Source organism: Lycorma delicatula, chromosome 1 (assembly GCF_047948215.1).
Source record: "Lycorma delicatula isolate Av1 chromosome 1, ASM4794821v1, whole genome shotgun sequence".
NCBI lineage: Eukaryota > Metazoa > Arthropoda > Insecta > Hemiptera > Fulgoridae > Lycorma > Lycorma delicatula.
The window spans coordinates 130,085,719-130,107,216 of NC_134455.1; the positions used below are offsets into that span (position 1 = coordinate 130,085,719).

At 30.3% G+C, this 21,498-nt stretch overlaps 1 protein-coding gene across 1 annotated transcript in view; it reads right to left on the reverse strand.

Annotated features, from left to right (window-relative positions):
* Positions 1-20,187, reverse strand: part of LOC142318183 (uncharacterized) — a 40,034-nt gene extending 19,847 nt beyond the window's left edge. The window contains exons 1-3 of the mRNA XM_075354735.1: positions 20,105-20,187; positions 12,963-13,156; positions 2,161-2,303 (exon numbers count right to left, since the gene is read on the reverse strand). Of these exons, the coding sequence (XP_075210850.1) occupies positions 2,161-2,303; positions 12,963-13,146 (327 nt within the window). The 5' untranslated portion in view covers positions 13,147-13,156; positions 20,105-20,187. The remainder of the gene's footprint in view (positions 1-2,160; positions 2,304-12,962; positions 13,157-20,104) is intronic.
* Between the last annotated feature and the right edge of the window lie 1,311 nt (positions 20,188-21,498).

Consider the following 21,498-nt stretch of genomic DNA (forward strand, 5'->3'; position numbering starts at 1 on the left):
GCCCAGTCTTGCTCAACCTCGAAGCCACATTCTCACCCCTGTATTCCTGATACACCACGGCGGACTACACTCAGGAATTTACTGTATGTATTCGTTTTACCTTCATTCACGAGTTCGTCTCTTACAAATATTTGTGTGCTACAGGCAAGTTCAGTTTTTCATTACTTATTACGTTAAACAGTTATGTTATAAAATTTATGGAACATTCAGTTCATCATACCTATGACTTTCAAGTTTCAATTTCAATTTCATGTTTAGTTTAACACCCATTTACACACCGTACAGTCACAACAGGTGACTTTCATAAAGTTGTGTCAACGTTTCAGCTGCAGCCTATTTTACGTGCTCAATTAATTTCAATGCGATTATATTGCAATTAACTCTTTTTATATTGAAACTATTGTAATTTAATTATCTAAGTTAATGACATCCGTTCATTGCTATTTGTCATATTATAGTATATGTCAGTAGTACAACTATTTTCCAGTTACATTTTTCTATTGATATTATGTTTTTCTAAATTTGCAATTGAAAATAAGGTGTTTTATGTTCTCTTGTTTTCAGGAGTTGTTAAATTGTATATTGTCAAAATGTGTATTTAAAAGATATAGAATTGTAAATATCATTTAATATCATTGTTCATATACTGATTCAGCTGATATTTATTTAACATCATTAAGTTATGTTAACTTCATAATTTCTTTTCATTTTTTAAGATTATGATTTAACTTAAGTTCATTTGTTCTTTCTCATTAAAGTCCAATTTCTTTTGGCAGATACGAGCTGTGTTTTTTGTTAACTTTACCCAACACACGGATTTACACAAATGTAAGCAGACATGAAAAATGTAATCTTTTTTCAGAAATAAAAACTTGTTCTGACCAAACTTGATATATGAATTTGTAACGTAAGAACTAAATTAAAAATTATAAATACAGAATTAATTCTAACAAAAATATAATTAATGTTTGGTCTCATCAAGAAACAGAAATTTGCATTATGTGGTTCAAATGCTACACCACATACCTTAACAGTACAAAAAAAGAAAAAAATGAAGGATGTGGCTGGCTATTAATGGTTAACAAATTTCAACAAACAAGAACAAATTTTTCTCTGTGATTTTTAACTCGTATATGAATTGGTGTGGTTTGCTTCGCATTTCTCCTGCCACCACCCCATTCGGTCGCCCTAAAGCACAAGACCGAATGTCTGTGCCACAAATGGGTACTGAGCCTCGAAACAGTTTAGCAACCAGTATCCAAAACAGCTCCTAGAGCTTACTTAACAGTGTGAGCAGACTAAGCGTGGTGCTATACACCACCGGCTTACATGTCCCATCCGCTCACTTGGTCATATATTTACTAAAATGGGTAGGCGCACCCAATCAGCTACTAAAAATATATATGATACCCATTAATTAAAATTTACTTCGTCTAGACAGTAATTCGCTGCCATGTCTAGGTCACTGAATCCCAGAAAGTACTTGCCCACCATATTAAAGCGCTTGGAGCCTTAATTGGCTGGTAGTCAGCCATATACCTCTAGGTTAGCTTTTGACAGCAGTGTGGTAGGAGTCTTTCCCTTATGTAAACTACTGATGCCGGTTGAACATAGCAACCACATCAAGGAACTCCTGCACAGTCTGACAATGTGACTCGCACCACATTGACTCGCCGCTTGTGAGTGGCAAATCTTCCCCTTGACCTCTAAGTTCGAGGGTGGCCCGATCTCTGTCTCCCCCCAAGAGCAAGGCAATCAAACATCAGGTGTTTATTTGACTGGACCTCCCCGCAAACGCACAGCTCATCAGCTGCCAGGGGGAGCCGAAACATATTGGTCCTATATGAATTATATCTTTTTGTTATAATTACAAGATTGTATGTAAATCTAACTTCTAGAGAGTGTGTTCACTGGTGACAAATCATGGCTCTACGCCAGCTATCTCTCTGTGAATGCGATTAGAGTTTCTCTCTAAAATGCTACTAATTCTGAATATTAACACATGTCAACTTGAAATGTATACGACATGCGAGATTTCAAGATATATCTTGTCCATGCCATGAGCGTTTCTCACTTAGGTAGTTTATTTTTGAATATTTACATTATTTCTAATCAAACTTTAATACTTATAATTACGAAAAATATAAAAAGAAAACTTACCATTTCCCTATATACTTTATATGATTTTAAAGGCTGATACAAAAAAGTTGAAGAAAGTGAAAGTTTTTTCATAACAAATGCTGTTTCAAATGACTCTATATCATCTAGGAACATTTTTTCAAATGCCTTAATATTTTCATCTTCTATTAAAAAAAAAGAAAAACATTCTCAGTTAGATATTATATTATTTAAATATATAATATTAATCAACGTAATCCATCCAAGTACAGAAATAAGAAAATTCTTACCTTATTTTTTATTATCCTTCTTTTCTTTATAATTTTCACGATTCTACATTCACGAGATCCTGCATCATCAGTCATATAATTTGTATACAATTGCATATTAAACACAAAATATTAAAAGATTAAAATTATGCAAAGGCATATGAAGTCATAAGTAAAATAAAATAAAAACATATAATCTGTATGTGGCTAGCCAAATACTAATACTGTGCTATTTAAATAATGAAAATTTCATGTATTACCTACAAAAGTACTGCTATTTATTGGAGCTTTTATGAGTATATCTCCTTCAAAATCTGTCGGTTGATTAAGTTGAATCTTTGCTTATATTTATACATATAATATTTTTCTAAAATATCTTAATTTTTATTTACATTTCCAATATTTCTAAATAATTATTAACATCAGAAATAGAATGTTTATTATTTATAAGCTGCAATATTAGAAAAGCCCAATTTTTTATTTTTATAATACTTAAAATGTTTATAAAATCTGGCTTTAAACGAACTACTGATTTTACCTATATAAATATACTCACAATCATTACATTTTATCTCATAAACCCGAGTATACTTATAATCTTATAGACCAAAGTTACAATTTGATTACTTTTGTTAATTTCAATACTAACATCTAGAAAATTTATTGTTCTGTTTATATCTATTTCAAAAGTAAATTTTAAATTATTACAAATAAATTTATTCATAATTATGAGGTGTTCATTATTTATAACCAGATCATAAACAACATCAACATAATGAGTCTATAATAAAACGTTGTGTGAATAATGCCATAAGACAATTTTGCTCTCAAAATCTTGTATATCTCTGAATTGATACAGATAAAGGAAATCCATAGGTAAGGAATTTTCCTTGTTATTAAATTCAAAGTAATTTTGTTGACATATATTCCTTAAAATAGTGATGTCATCAATAAATGTAGGGCCTTCATGATTATTAATTAATTTTTTATTATATGAATTATTTTATTGATAGGTATGCTAGGATACATATTACTTGCATCATAACTTACCATCACAATGTTTCCCTTGAATGTTAAGTTTTTTTAATTTATTTACAAATTATGCTATAACTATGAGACTAAATCAGATATAAACGGGATTTTATTTTTAAAAAAATTTATTCATTGAAAAATAAAAGGCAAACATAATTTATTTTTCTACGTAGTTTCCTGCTTTGCAAATACATTTTTCCCAGTGAGAAGGAAGGTTTTTTATCGCAGTATCATAGCATGAATATGGTTGCATCAGGAGCCAATTGCACATGAATCCCTCCATGCCCTCATCATCTTCAAATTGTTGCCCTCCTAGAGCTTCTTTAAGCAGCCCAAACATATGAAAATCACAGGGCGATAGGTCTGAGCTGTAGAAAGGTTGATTAAGTTGAGTCCAATGCATTTTTGTTTTGAGAACGTTAAGAGATGCAATATAAGGTCTGGCATTGTTGTGGAGGAGGATGGCCTCTTGAATCAGTTGGTCTCATCTTTTGTGGAGATATTCAGCCCTCGTCTCGTTCAACAGCTTGCAATAATAAGCAGCATTGATTGTGTGTCACTCATGCAAAAAATCAAAGAGCAAAATGCCTTACTGGTAGAAAAAAATGGTTGAATTGAAAGAACCTTATCAGCTGACAGTATTCATGGCTTTCACTGGCTCACTTTTCCACCACTACTCCATACTGGCTAGTTTGGACTGGGGAGTTAGTGGTAGACCCACGTTTTGTCACAGCTGACGATCCGACTCAAAAACGCATCACATTCTTGCACAAACCTTGCTGGGGTATCCCATTTTAATTCAACAAATTTTCAAAGATTTTATTGCATCACTATTTTTGATTTTGATGATATTTGGTATATGATGAATTATGCTGATTTAGGTAGGGAATATGAATAATTAAAATATCAATCTAGGAAAAGTTTATATTTTAAGTTTATTACTAAGCTGCTGGGGCATTCAAAATGAGTTGTGTTAGTCAGTATTTAGCCTGTCAATCCAAACAATTAGTTAAAACAAGTGGAATTTTGCCACAAATCGGCAAAAAGAAACCCAGTCATGTAATTGAAATGTTATTAAATGTGTCAAAGATTTTTACCAGAATGATGAGCAGAGTTGAGTGATGCCAGGCAAGAAGGATTGTGACTCTGTAAAACCCAAATTTGATGATATAAGACTTGATGATTTAAGATTTTATGTTCTGGCTGGTGGTTCAGGTACTCACTCTGTGTGTGTGTGTGTGTCATCCACCAATATGTAAAACTCTAAAAATGTTATCTGATGATAATTTTGATTCTGAAATTATCTTCAAACAGTGGGTTTCTGTTGACTGTTGTGAACCAACTACTCAAATTCTTCCACTTCAAGAGTACTTAGATAAACTTACTGAAAATTTAAATAATCTAAAAAGGCATCATTTTGTTGCAAAGAAACAAGCTAATTTCCTCAACATTAAAAAGAAAAACTTGTTGGAGGGTGAATGTATTGTAATGGGAGACTTCTCTCAAAATTTTCCTTTTGTGATACAGGATGAAGTTGTCATATCACTGATCAAAAGCTTATGCCACAGTGTACATCCATTTCCCATATATTTTAAAAAAGAGGGAAAATTACAAAGCCAAAGCTACTGGGTGATTAGTGAGTACATGAAACACAATACATGATTCTTCTGCTACCAAAAGCAAGTTATAAATATGAAGTAAAAACACTGTTACCAATAATTAAACAATTTTTTTATATTTCTGATGGATCCTCAAGCCAGAATAAAAACAACAAAAAAAAATTCATAAATTTGTGATACCATCAAGAAGATATTGAAATCGCAGCTGAATTTTTGCCTCATACCATGAAAAAGGACCATGTGATGGTATTGGTGGAACTGTACAAAGGACTGTGACTACAGCAAGTCAATTAGGACAGTCAACAATTAAATTGTTACACCTTCTAAAATCTACAATTATTGCAAAGACAATATTAAAAATATAACATTTATTTTCTGCTCTAATAAAGATGTTCCAGAGACTGAAGAATACCTCAGTTCTTTTTATCAGGTAATCACAACAGCTCCATAAGCAAGAACCTCTCACAGTTATCTTCCAAAAAGTCAGAAACGTATTCTGAAAGTCCAGGTGACCACTGAATCCGAAACATTTACGTTAGTATTTGTATACAAGGACATTAGGTTTACCAAAGCCAAAGTGTAAAAATGATGTCTGCTGCATATATACGATGTCAGGTGGTGGTTAGGCGAAGTCACTGAAGTCACATGAAAATGAAGAGGAATATCGAATACACTTCATTCAAGAAATTATTGAGATAATCAAACATGGGTTCAACTGGAAAATATTTTAAAGATTCTCACACCTTCAGAGGTTTTTCTTTCAACTACTGGAAGAGGACACAACATTACACCAAGCACTAAGTTAGTTAAGTTCCATTAGCAAGAGTAAAATAAGGTAAAAGTGAATTGAACAACTTGATAATGTATTTGAATAATCAATTTATTCATTCTAATGACTTTAGTTGTAATTTTTGTAATCTGAAAAAATATATAATTTCAGTATTTTTGGATATGTCGTTTATGGTTAGAATGAGTGGTGTTTTTAGCGGTTTTGTTGGCTTCATTACTTGTCAACTCCTTTGAGTAACAAAATAAATTTTATATGGTTTTAAAGTACATAAAAAGTACTTACTGCAGTAAACATCCCACAATTTTGCCACCTGTCCCACATGTGATCTTTGGGCCCCAAAAATGAGAAATTTTTCAAACTCATACAATTTTGTGGCCATTTTTTTAGAGGACAATTGGCAAGTCCAATTTTTTTTATAATTACTATTATTACCTAAAAGTTAAAAAACAGGCCTGTTACCCTAAGCCTTTCATTATTTAATTTGGACCCAAAATTTAAAAAAAAAAAATTTTTAGACTAACTTCAGTAAACATTACGAGATTTGGTTAAGTAACAAAATGAATTTTGGGTACACTAAGATGAACTTCCATCTTTAATCTTTCCGAAACGCACTTTTTGACCTCTGTATGATGTAAAATAAGAATGCTACAGCCCATTAAAAAAGTTATGAAAACGGCTGTTTATACCAGCTGGCAAGTTAGAAAATAAAAGTTACTCAAGAAAAACATCTTTTAGAAATATAAAAAAATATTTTTTGGCTACTACCAGGTGGATAGTTATCATATACCAAATATCATCAAAATCAAAAATAGTGATACACTGATCATTTGTTGAATTAACATGAAATACCCATACTGTAAGCCTCTGACAGACCTAATGTCTCAGCTTTTGATCTGTGGTCGAAAGATGAGGGACCCATTTGCCAGACATATCATGACAGTGGAACTGTAGGTTGTTTGTGATGATTGCTTGACAACTCCCATAACTTATTCCGACCTATTCTGCAATTTCAGATACTCTCCCCCCGATGATCGTTTTCAAGAATTTCTCGAACCACGTGAATGTGTTCCTGATATTTTCTCCTTCCTTGAACTCTTTATCCCAGGCAAACACACGAGTCCTTGATAATGTTTGGTCCCAAAACTGTGCAGTCTTTTTTCTGGAAAAGTTTTGTTGCTTTAACTCCTTCAGGGGCAAGAAATTTTATAATTATGCGTTGCACAGTGGAGGGGTGCACCTGTTGCTCCGACATCATGAATGTTACTGACAAATTGGTTGGGAGTGTGGAATGGCCGGCTGTCCCCACCCCAGCATACTAGAAGTGCAGGCCCAGTCCTACCAACCGTAGACTCAGGAACAAAAATCCCATTTATATTTTATTTATCCTTGTATAATGTAAATTCATTTTTATCGTAAGGATTTTATCTATAATTTTGGAAACAATATAAGATGGAGCAGATGCAAAATCAACCAAAGGTCGCATTGGAATGCATGCCGGGTTTATGTATTTTTGAAAGTACTGTTAATTTTGAAACAAAGAGTATTAATCACATTACCAGTTTTAATATGTTGAGATTCTTTTAGCTATGTTGAGTTTTAACAATTTTAATCACATAATCAAAGATCACTTGTCCTAAAATATTTAATAATTGAAGGTATGTATTATATAATCTAATACTTAAACAATTTCTTTTGTAATAACCCTGTTTAATTTCTCGTTATCACAGGCTTGATATATTTATTACTATGTTTTGTTTTGGGCTTGTGTTATGTGCATCTGTTTGTTTAAATTTGTTCGTTTTATTCGAGCCCTGGCGTCAACCAGACGGTGATTTCTGTCATTCTAGTGACCGCGTGTTTTCATTTTTCGCAAATTTATTGCTGCTCTCATACACTCCCTTTTTGCTTCGTTCACATACTAATACTGGCACACATCTCCTGTTGCCAACACACACTCTCTTAGATCTGCCTAGGCTCGGTTTCCCCTTCTTTTCGTTCACGCCATCTTTTCGGCAGAGTTGACCGTCACAATTTAAGACGCCTTTACGTTTCGCTCTCAAGATTTGTGATAATATCTTCATCACCTTCATACTCGCATACACGGTGCGGTATTTCTGTGTCGAAAATATTTTCTAGTTCTACTCGTCAAGTTTTTCGTGATTTCACAGTTTTCTATGTTCGTCCAGCCTCGTTTCTTCGTTAAGTGATTCTTCAAATTCTACATTACTTCTCTGTGGAAAGTGTTTCAATCATTACAAGCTGTCAATTCAGTCAACGCCGAATTTTCTCCAGCTTCTTATTACAATATCAGCGAAGCAGAATTTCTTCAAACTCGTTGCTACACATTTCAGACGCCCAGTCTTGCTCAACCTCGAAGCCACATTCTCACCCCTGTATTCCTGATACACCACGGCGGACTACACTCAGGAATTTACTGTATGTATTCGTTTTACCTTCATTCACGAGTTCGTCTCTTACAAATATTTGTGTGCTACAGGCAAGTTCAGTTTTTCATTACTTATTACGTTAAACAGTTATGTTATAAAATTTATGGAACATTCAGTTCATCATACCTATGACTTTCAAGTTTCAATTTCAATTTCATGTTTAGTTTAACACCCATTTACACACCGTACAGTCACAACAGGTGACTTTCATAAAGTTGTGTCATCGTTTCAGCTGCAGCCTATTTTACGTGCTCAATTAATTTCAATGCGATTATATTGCAATTAACTCTTTTTATATTGAAACTATTGTAATTTAATTATCTAAGTTAATGACATCCGTTCATTGCTATTTGTCATATTATAGTATATGTCAGTAGTACAACTATTTTCCAGTTACATTTTTCTATTGATATTATGTTTTTCTAAATTTGCAATTGAAAATAAGGTGTTTTATGTTCTCTTGTTTTCAGGAGTTGTTAAATTGTATATTGTCAAAATGTGTATTTAAAAGATATAGAATTGTAAATATCATTTAATATCATTGTTCATATACTGATTCAGCTGATATTTATTTAACATCATTAAGTTATGTTAACTTCATAATTTCTTTTCATTTTTTAAGATTATGATTTAACTTAAGTTCATTTGTTCTTTCTCATTAAAGTCCAATTTCTTTTGGCAGATACGAGCTGTGTTTTTTGTTAACTTTACCCAACACACGGATTTACACAAATGTAAGCAGACATGAAAAATGTAATCTTTTTTCAGAAATAAAAACTTGTTCTGACCAAACTTGATATATGAATTTGTAACGTAAGAACTAAATTAAAAATTATAAATACAGAATTAATTCTAACAAAAATATAATTAATGTTTGGTCTCATCAAGAAACAGAAATTTGCATTATGTGGTTCAAATGCTACACCACATACCTTAACAGTACAAAAAAAGAAAAAAATGAAGGATGTGGCTGGCTATTAATGGTTAACAAATTTCAACAAACAAGAACAAATTTTTCTCTGTGATTTTTAACTCGTATATGAATTGGTGTGGTTTGCTTCGCATTTCTCCTGCCACCACCCCATTCGGTCGCCCTAAAGCACAAGACCGAATGTCTGTGCCACAAATGGGTACTGAGCCTCGAAACAGTTTAGCAACCAGTATCCAAAACAGCTCCTAGAGCTTACTTAACAGTGTGAGCAGACTAAGCGTGGTGCTATACACCACCGGCTTACATGTCCCATCCGCTCACTTGGTCATCGGTGTCATGGTCAAAGTGTAAAAATGATGTCTGCTGCATATATACGATGTCACGTGGTGGTTAGGCGAAGTCACTGAAGTCACATGAAAATGAAGAGGAATATCGAATACACTTCATTCAAGAAATTATTGAGATAATCAAACATGGGTTCAACTGGAAAATATTTTAAAGATTCTCACACCTTCAGAGGTTTTTCTTTCAACTACTGGAAGAGGACACAACATTACACCAAGCACTAAGTTAGTTAAGTTCCATTAGCAAGAGTAAAATAAGGTAAAAGTGAATTGAACAACTTGATAATGTATTTGAATAATCAATTTATTCATTCTAATGACTTTAGTTGTAATTTTTGTAATCTGAAAAAAATATATAATTTCAGTATTTTTGGATATGTCGTTTATGGTTAGAATGAGTGGTGTTTTTAGCGGTTTTGTTGGCTTCATTACTTGTCAACTCCTTTGAGTAACAAAATAAATTTTATATGGTTTTAAAGTACATAAAAAGTACTTACTGCAGTAAACATCCCACAATTTTGCCACCTGTTCCACATGTGATCTTTGGGCCCCAAAAATGAGAAATTTTTCAAACTCATACAATTTTGTGGCCATTTTTTTAGAGGACAATTGGCAAGTCCAATTTTTTTTATAATTACTATTATTACCTAAAAGTTAAAAAACAGGCCTGTTACCCTAAGCCTTTCATTATTTAATTTGGACCCAAAATTTAAAAAACCCTGTTTAATTTCCTGTTTCATCCTAAATCTTTCTGCAAATTCTTTTGCTTTCAATATATTATTATTAAATTTAGAGCCATATTTATCCTAGCATATTTTAGAATAATCCAAGATATGTTTTATTACAATTTATTAAATGTAATAAATTATAATGTTTAATATGTAATTTTTAAAATCTAAAGGATAATTTTGCTTGGTCAGCATTCATAATTATTTTTCTAAAATCATACAATTATAATTATCTACCCAAACAGCATTATAAAAATTTTCAGGCAATTATACAACAAAAACTCAACTGTTTTAAGTGGTTTATAAAACAACTGACACGTATTAGATAATTAAACTATACACTGTGAATTAATACTAAGTATTTTATAATTTTAATATTAATTTTTTTGGGCTTTAAATTATATTAGATTAAACAAAATTGATGGAGACAAAACATACAACTTTAAGTATTCTTGAACAAAACTGACACTTTTAAAAGTAGTACCTAAATACTACAAACAAATATACTTCCTTAAAAGAAAAATCAAGATAACAGCTTAAATCATATATTACTCGCATTGTTACGTATACTCAACAAGAAGAATAGGCAAGTGGTCTGACTATGTCAAGAGAATAAAAAAACTCAATTGCAATCTCATGTTTACATGATCAACAGATGCCACTTATAATCCTTTATTATGAATACGAATAATAGAAAAAAAATCTGCATATGCATATGTAAGAAAAAAATAAAAATTAAAAAACTACATGGAGATCTGAATCAGAGACTTCACTTACGAGAGTGGAATGCTTGGCTGCTGCTATGAATGTAGATATACAAACAAGTTACTTGAACCACTCAAAAATCTTTATAGTTTATTTTTACCAGTGGGGACAATTTGGAAGCTGCTATTTTGGATTTAAAGTAGGGATAGCGGTCCCCTCCCATCACATCACAAATGGGTATCAATCAACTGTTGCAAGCTGACTGCCCGCCCCTATAACTTCTATTTACTCCTTTATTTAATAACATCATGAATTCAAAAATATTTAACCCTGTACAAGTCTGTTTATAATTAAAATTATTTTTTCATTTTTTTTTGCGAACAATGAAGGTTCATTATTAGCACCTGGAAGCAATGATTCTATAGTATATAAACTACTTTTATAAAAACACGCGTTATGTATAACGATATATAAACTAAATAACAGAAAAATTAAATTAAAACACTAACCACAGAATAACATAGGAAAAAATAAAGCGCACTATAAATAACTACTGCAATAATAGCATGTTTAGTGTGAACTTAGCAATTTATATAAAAATTTTTTTGGAAACTGATAGTTATCATGACTTGCAATCTGTTATATTTGATCATGACAATTACAGTTTTTAATGTGATGGTGACAATGCATTACATGGTCTAAATATTTTATAACTGATTCATGAATTCAAAAATCTTTCATGTACTAAATTGCAAAGTTATGTGTTATACATACATATATAATTAATTAATATTTGATATTTCTTAAAATAACAAAAAAATAGAGAAAAAATAAAACAGAAATCACTGAATATTATTAAGATATTTCACATACAAAATATCCGTAATAGTCATTTCTCAGAAGAAAAATTTATAACAATGTCACATTCATACATGCAGGAGGTTAAACAGTTTGCTTTATCAGGCTGTAAATAAAATAACTAGTTATTATGAAAGTATAAATAATACAATGAAACACACATAAATTAATCAAGAGTGAAGGGCTACAAAATCCTAAATATAAAGAATAAAAATCAATAAAACACCCATAACTAAATTTCAAATGTCAGTAAAATCAATCTCAAAAATTTACTGACCTGCCTAATTTGGCATATTATGCAGTAATGCCAAAACTAAGAGTTTATACTACAATATATACTTGTAAAGAACATAACAGTTTTTATACAATAGTTAAGTAGTAGAGATTCTGGAGATCACCAATCGATATAAGAAATAAATGCACATGCTCTAAATACAAAGAGCAAAGAATGGCTGTAACCCAGCTTCTATTACAGATAGATTTCACATCAAGTTAACAAATATGGCCAATTCACACAGTTAAACCCAACTTTCATGAAGAGTGTTTGTTATAAACTATCAGAAGGCCTATGAGATGGTTGTAGAATGAACAGAAGAAAAGTCATACAAGAGAAAAAACAACGCAATCAATAGATCTCTAATACAGTAGAAATCTAATATTAAAGATTTGATGGGTCAATTTTGTAAACACAAGGCTGAAACACTTTATTGTCCCAATCTTTTTACATTTTTACATAGTTTCAATACTACAAATTCTAATCTCATTCATAACCTTATGAACTACTTAAATTCAGCATAATTTACATAGCAGCCTTTTTTAGCAAATGTATTATCCAAGATAAAGTACAGTCCACCCTCCTAAAGCTTATAACTTGGATGAGTGACATCCAAAATAAACTAATATGACTGATAAAGATAAATTCAAATTAACAGAATGTACAGATTAACAAGGTAATAATATACAACTATACTAAATAAATAACATTTATTTGTATAACACAGATTTAATAAAGGAAAACAAAAACATTAATTACTAACTAAACTTATCATAGTGAGCTCACTATGCACATGCTATATTAAATTACTACAAAAGTAACTAACTCTTTTATCATACTAACTCACCTTCTTTTAAAAATTTTTTAATCTCTTTACGGTTACTCTTACATATAGGAGAAGATGAAAATCCATTTACACCTAAAGAATCATGGTTTATTGTAGAAGATGCTAGACTTGATATTCGAACCAGTGCACGTTCAACTGCAGCAGTATTTCTAAATGTTGACTTAGGTCTTTTTGTTCTTCCCATATTTCATTCACTTGAAAATTAAATAATAATAACAGAAATTAATAATGTGTAGGATTTACACTGAATTATTAGGGAAAAAAATTAGTACATAATATCTGTCAGCAGCAAAATCCTGAGATACTAAGTCATAACTTAAAAATAAGATTATATGATCAATGGATGAAGCCTTTACTTGATGAAAATTCATAATAACAAAAAGAAAAAATGAGTTTTTTGATTTTCAAAAAAATTATTAAAAAATGACAGCTATTTCAACAAACATAGTATCTTCCTTACATGTTGTATACAGAATAACAAAGAACAAGTAAATACATAAAACCAATAGAGATAAAATAAATTAATACAACAAGCAACAAGAGGGAGTGTATACATGTATCAGTAATATAAAAATTTAACTGTAAATACTATTGGTCAATCCAGAAAAGGGGACAGGGCGGTATTTACAGTAAGATACAAAACTTACCTCACTTTCATAAATTTAATAATGGTGAATTATTAAAGTCTAATTAATCATATAAAAGCAATTAGAATTTTTAAGTTTATTAATTTACAGTGATCAAAAGGTTCAGTTTCAACAAATTGAACTTTTTGTTTTCAACACAAGTATTTTGAAATATGATAATAATGATCAACATAATTAAAAATATGATTTTAGTCAAATGACAAGCATGATAGAATCCCTCTTTTTATTAGCAAACAAGATTTGTGATCCCTTATACATTTTTCATAAGATCTATTAGTCTATCCAATGTAAACTTAATCACAAGATCTATATTCAAGTTTGTAAACACTCCTGATTTTTAAACTTATCAGTTTTATGAGAGGTTATCTCTAAAGTAAAGACCATTTGATTGTAAAAACGTTTATCATGAAAACTTGATAAATAGTTTTTATTTCTCTTATAACTACATACCTTCTCTATATAATCACCACAAGAATTATGACATTTATCGTAGCTATACACCAGCTTCAATACACCCTCATTGTAATCTTCTGCCGCCAGTTCATTTAGCCACTGATTAACAACATTTTTAAGTTCATTGTCACCTGCAAATTGCTTACCACTCAAAAATTCTTTCAATTTCCCAAACAAATGGCAATCAGAAGAAGCTAAGTCCGAATTATATGGTGGGTGATCGTAAATTTCCCATTCAAATGTTCTCAGTAAATCACATGTTGGACCCGCAACATGTGGACATGCATTATCGTGCAGCAGGACGACACAGTCGGTTATGGCACGCCATAACTTATGTGGTTCACAGTAGGCTTCTGTATTTATAGTTGTTCCACGTGGCATGAAATCGATCAGCAGTATGTCAAACTGATACCAAAAGACTGTGGTCATCAGTTTGCATCCAAATGGCTATGGCTTGACCTCTGTTGGTCTAGTTGGTGATTAAAGATGATACCATTCACTCTACAACGTGTAATATCTATGTAGTAATAATTATAATAAATGGCGTGCAATATCTTGTGTATCCCTATGCTATGTTTCCTTGCCAGTAACAATTGAATTAAAGAATGCATCACCTTTTTCTGTGTAGTGCATCAACAGTGATCCTATTTGTATTCTTTTGTGACGTTCAGTGAAAACATCAACAATGCAACCAAAAAGAGCTCTTGAAACATCAGAAAAAAGAAGGGCCAGGTCGGAAAACATTGAGCAACGACCTTTTCTGATTTCATCATAGACTCGTTTCAACAAGTCCTTGGTGATTATCAAGGGCTTCCCTGAATGTTCTTCATCATGCACATAAATTCTGTTACTTCTACCACTTCACACCATTTCTTTCACTCATTACATTATCACCGTACACAGCAACCAACAGCCTATGAATTTCAGCTGACGTAACATTTTGATTGTTTAAAAAACGTATGACTCCAGGTATTTCACAGTCAGCAGCAACATCGATTTTCCTATTCATTTTATAATGTAATAACTCACACGTAATCAAAGATATTACAATGTGACAACTATGCAGTGTGTACATTACTAGCGTGGCCATAAATGACACAGGTTTGCCAACCTTAAGGAGAGAAATTTCCCAGTGGTCTTTAGTTTGGAGATATCCCACATACATTTATTATTCTTAATGAATTTACCTATAGAATTATCAAATTTGAAAACAATAACAAAATCTGCTTACGAAAAACTTATTAATTTTCTCTGTGGGTTTATCTATATGAGTGTGTAAAATTTCTTTACTGGAGTGAATTACTTGAAGAAGGAAAAACTTCACTAACTGCAATTTTGTATAATTTATTCTGAAACAGTTGATCAGACTCATTTAGTAACCATTATTTACGGCTGTTTGTCTTATAATATTACGTTCTTTCTAAAAATTATTATCTGAGATTGGAATATTTAACAACCTATGAATATCACTATTAAAAGCAGCCAATTTATGTGCAAATGGATATAATGATATAGTATGAATGACAGTATCAGATTGTGAGGGTTTGTGATGAATGCTAAAATTTAGTTTTTAATAACATTTACATCTAAAAAGACAATAGAATTATTTTGTTCCACTTCCAAAGTAAAAACTACATTTTTTTATGTGTTAATATATATCTTAATATAATTCAAGAATATTCCTACTTTTCTCACGTTATTAAAAAATAACCAAAATTATCTGCGCATCAATACAAAAATTTGAAGGGATGAGCCAAAATTTTGTTTACTTAAACATTCATAAAAATTTCAGCAGCTAAAGAGCTAGGTAGATCATGTATAATTAGACCTTCTTCAGTGTAAATGTTAATGTTCAATTCAAAATAATTCTAATTAAAACTAACATTCAATGTTTCAACCAACTTGATTCTTGTAACTTCATTAGTTAACAGTACTGTTAACTACACTGTTGCCACACTGTGGTACTTACCTATTGTGGTAATAAAGGAAAAACAAATTTCATCAAAAGAGATTAAGAGTAGAATTATCCAGAATATATAAATCTTTTAACATTTTCAACAAGCTCAGTTGAGTTTTTAAACTAACTGTTATATATCATCCTCCTAGAAAATTTAAAAGCAGCAGCATTAACATATGAAACTACTGGCCTAACTGAATGATTCTCTTTATGTAGTTTAAAACTGGTTTCAACAGTAAAATTTGGGTACAAATTTGGGTACTTCGGGTTTCATTACTGTTGAAACCATCACTCTCCCTGAAAATAGAACACTTTTTAATAATTCTTTTAACTTCTATTTGAAATTTAGCTGTAGGATTCAGCTTAATAATATGAAATTTGTTGGGATCTAAAAATTCAAGTTTTTGAGATACATTAACTTTTTTCCAAAGCAATAGTTTTTCTTGCCTCATTAAACCATGCAACAAACCAAAATATAACACATATTGGTTTTAATTTAATTTAGTGCAATCCAAGCGAGAAAAACATTTCTCTTTACTTGCAACATAAAACTAAAGTAAAAATAACTTGCAACATAGAAATTAGAAAATTATGATAAAATAACTATCTTGAAAATAAAATTTTTAAAGAAAGTAAATTACCGTTACATTAAATTTTTTCAACCAAAACTAAAAAAAAAAATTTGTTACTACAATTTAAGTTTAATAATGGTGAACTATTCAAGAGATTTTGATATTGCTTTCAAATATGATAATCTAGGTAAATTCATTATGAATAACAGAAGTAAAACTGATGAACTTAAAAAATCAGGAATTACAAACTTGAATGTAGTTCTGGTGATTCAGTTTATATTGGACAGACTGGTAAATAAGAGACCACAACAAATCTTATTTTTCCAATAAAAAGATGGATTATAATTATGCTTGTCATTTAATTGAAGAAAATCATGTTTTTTAATTACAATTTCAAAGTACTTCACATTAAGAACAACATATTAGAAACTGAACCTTTTAGTCATTGCACATAATTTAAAAATTCTAATTTGTTTTTATAAGATCAATGGGACTTGAATAGTTCACCATTATTAGATTTATAAAAGTGAGATAAGTCTCGTATCTTACTGTAAATACAACCTGTTTTTCTGAATTGACCAATAGTCCTTACTGTTAAATTTTTATATTACTGATACATGTATGCACTCCCTACTATTGCTCTATTTTATATCTACTGGTTTTATGTATTTTCACCTTTAAACTTTTGTATTCTGTACATCACATCAATGATGCTATGTACAGAAACAGCTGTCATTTTTTAAACAAATTTTGTGAAAATCAACAAGAAAAATGTTTTGTTTACATTTTCTTTTTGTTAGTAAAATGATATATTTGTAAGTTCCTAATCCAAGGCTTGATCTGATTCTCACTCCAGCTACTATTAATTTTACAAAAAGCTTATTCAGTAAAGCACTGATACATAGGTGCGTTAATGGCAATAAGTTATAGTGCACTAGTCATCAATGTCACAAAAATTGAGGCTCAACATGAGATGAATCAAATAAAAGTGTCTGGGGAAGAACCAAATGTTATACGCTACAGGGGTTCTGTTACAATCCTTTAGTAAGAATTATTTTTACAGAACAGAAAATATAAGTATTTAGTTAGTAAATTTGAAAACAATACTAAGAAAAAAAACCATAAAAGAAACATACACATATTGCTATCCCTTAAAAAAAATTCCAACACCGTTTCTAATGGATATATTAAACTCCTTTACTGTTTAGAGCACTACTATATACATATACCTCTTATCTGATTTTTATAAAAATCTAATAGTAACGAATCGTATGTAAATCACCACCAAACCAATTAGAATTAACAAGCAAAATAGATACACATGAGAAGGAGAGAACAGCACCCACGTTTTTGCAACTTTGAACTAGGGGAACTGAAAAACAAAGTACAAAAATAAAATACTGGTTATCCAAAATTTTAACCCATCATAACACTTTGTCCAGATGTAGTATTCTGTAATTTAATATCCAGGAAAGTAAAACTGAAGTATGTAAACATGGTTTATGAGAATAGATCATTTAAAATACAATGAAACATTTTATTATAATCTTAAAAACTAGTGCACTAGTGTTTTAGGGTACTTCTTCCTTCTTCATTTGCAGCTCCAAATCTATATTTCAGACTGCTAAGTGGAGCATCAGTATTGAAGAAAACTCTACTAAATCTTAACCAAAAAATTGCTGAAAAAATATTTACAACTTCTCATTAACAAATTAGTAGTAAATTTCTTAACACTTATTGCAGTAAATACCTTAGAACAATTCAGAGAAACCATTACACTTTTAATTTACACCTTCAGTTGAATATTGACAATTAATGGGGGCATCTTGAAAAAGTAGAACATAGTGGTATAAATTAGTTATTTCACATTTAAATGAAAAAAATCAAAGTTAACTGTAGACTTACTTCGCAGTTTACTCAAGACTAGAGTGCTTACAATTCCAGCATGCCTAAAGAAATTCAAAAGTAGATTTAATCACTGAACATTTTCAATTTCAGCAAGGGTTATGATAATTATCTCTGAAAATTAGGTTTCATCTATCATAAAAAAAGTTTTATGAATTTCAGAAAAATAAAAATTTTATTGTACAGTAATGATGACAAAATGATTTTTTTTGTAGTTAATTTACCACAAGCTTAGTGAATCTGGGAACACTCCCACAAGGAATAACAGTAAATAAATATTTTAGTTCACAAATAAACCATCGTAAAATTCACTTCACTGACATTAAAATTCTCCTAATTATCTTACTTAATGTACACTGAAATGCAAAAATCTGCTGAACTTAAAAAACTTTTAAACTAACTTAAGTAAATTAAAGTAATAAATTATCAAGACTTATTATATAAATAATTTATGGGCCAAATTTCACAGTAATTGTAATTTCATTAAACAGCTTTTATAATTTCTGTAATAATCATTCCACCTTGAACAAGGATTTGCAATCACAATGTAACAGAAAATATTAAGGTTGCAGTAGCAATATACAAACAGAATCAGGTTATACCAGCATCATTATAATAGTCAATTAGTTTAAAATATTGTAATAAAAAAGGTTAAGGGCTCTTTTTAATACAAAAGAAATTATTAAGTATAAGTGTAACATGAAAGTGGATTCTCAAACACTGAAACTATAATTCCTAGGAACTGGATCAAGCATGTAAATTAGTTAACAGACATGATCAATTTCCCTGTGTGAAGCAGGTAATTGTGTATGTACTAAGCATAATAGTCATGTTACATCAAGTCATGCACCAATGTATTAAGTTTATTTGCACTTGTGAATGCGTGTGTGTATATAGTTTGTGCAAGCAGGTTTGCTGCTACTAGACTAACAAGAATTTAAAGCAGCATTTTAAAATTCTTAATTATTTTTGAAAATTTACAAAGGAAAAACGTAATTTCATAATTTTAACAATGAAAAACATGATTATTTGTTAGTCAAATAACTTTTTACATAAACTAAATCATACAAAAAAAAAAATGGATATGCAAATTCTGCTAAAACGAAAAGCAACCTCGTCAAATTGTAAATAATCTAATATTTATACAGAACTAATAAATGTTAAAAATTGCGGTCATAAGAATGTAATCGAAGAATTGCGTTGTAAGAATATAATTATAATTGAACTCTTTTTTTTTTTTAGAAATATTCTATTTTTACCAGGTTAACGAAATGTTATAACCATAAAAGTTTACTTTAACTTTTACAATATTTCACATGAACAAAAGTACTTTCCGACGTAACCCCATTTAATGGGGTTCAAATGTACCATTTAATTTTAAACATAAATAACTAAATTTAGGAAAAAGCGTTTGTTAACCAATAATTTAAATAAGGCAGTAACAACATTTTCACGTTACTAATCGCCATTTTTTAAACTGCTAATTTTACCATTTTCGATTTACACCATACTTTATTTTTTAAAATATTTTTTGGTAAAAAATCATTCATGGAGAAATCGAATAAATAATAATTTACAATTCACAATGATAATAAAAATAAAACTTACAGGAAACAAACACTTTTACACAAGCACACGCCACAGACTTCAACTGAAACATATACAGCACAACAAATTACCGGTTAAAAGCAGTTTAACCAACACAAATCTTATTATTTCAAAAACTTTCTTTCGAATAAATAACGTCTTCTGAAGTCCATCGGATGGCTGCAATGAATTTGAATTAACCAATCAATTGACAGAACCAACTGTGGTTTAAAAGCAAACTATTTTCCTATAAAAAGTGTATTTAAAATCTGTTTTTTACGTAATAAAGGAAGTTGCAAAATTTAAATCTTTGAATAAATTTTCCTTTATTTTAAGATAATAAAATTCACATTGCTTTATTTTGTATTATTTTAACACATCGGTTATTGTTATTATATCTCCATAAAGTGATTGGTCATGAAGAATTTACTTAAAAAAACCGTTTAAGAAAATAATAATTTTTTTTTACATCTATATTTACAAAATTGTTTCAGATTATTACAGTTATTAGTAGTGGTAAGTAGCAGTGATAATAGAGCGGGTAAAATCATTATAATTTTTCTCTTTTTTTATGAAAGAGCAGGAATTAACAGCTCTGTCATTAGCTTGTAAAATTAATTTGTTATCGACATGAGTGAAAATGCTAGCTAATTTACTGTAAACTGTATATTTTTTCTTTTTCAGTTTAGCATCCGGTACCACCGTAAAGTATTACTTAGGAGGATGATATGTAAATGAAATGCAGTCTTGTACAGTCCCAAGTTGACCATTACTGAGACATGTGGTTTATGGAAACCCAACCAGCAAAGAACACCGGTGTCCACGATCTAGTTTTCAAATCTGCATTAACGTAACTGCCTTTACTAGGATTTGGACCTTAGAACTCTCGACCTCAAAATTATTATTTCTGATCTGTGATGACGAATTAACCACTAGACCGGCCTGTCTGATTTACAATGACGAGTCACTACTAGATTAACCCAGTGGGTTATAACCTCTACACCGATATGATCGTAACTACAGCAGGGTATTTACGTTAATTACTTTTGATCTGAAAGAAATTTTTAGCTGTTCAAATTCAATTATAACCTTTTTCTTGAAACCAAAATAATTTTAATTATGTGAGTTCAATTCAAAAGATATATAACCTGAAGTTTTGATATATTTCATTTGTAAATTTTTTTTATGAGCATTTTCAAATTACTAAAAACAACGTAGGGTAAATTTGATTTGGAATGCGTTTAGAAACATATTTGTCTAGTAACTTGTGTCATGAATTGTAAACTATAATTTTAGTTACTCAGTCAAGTATTTTTTTTTTTTAATGTATTTTATAACTTTCCTCAACCTTAAGATTTGTTATTTTTAACTACATGAATGTATTAGTTATGAATGCACTGACTTATATATAGTCC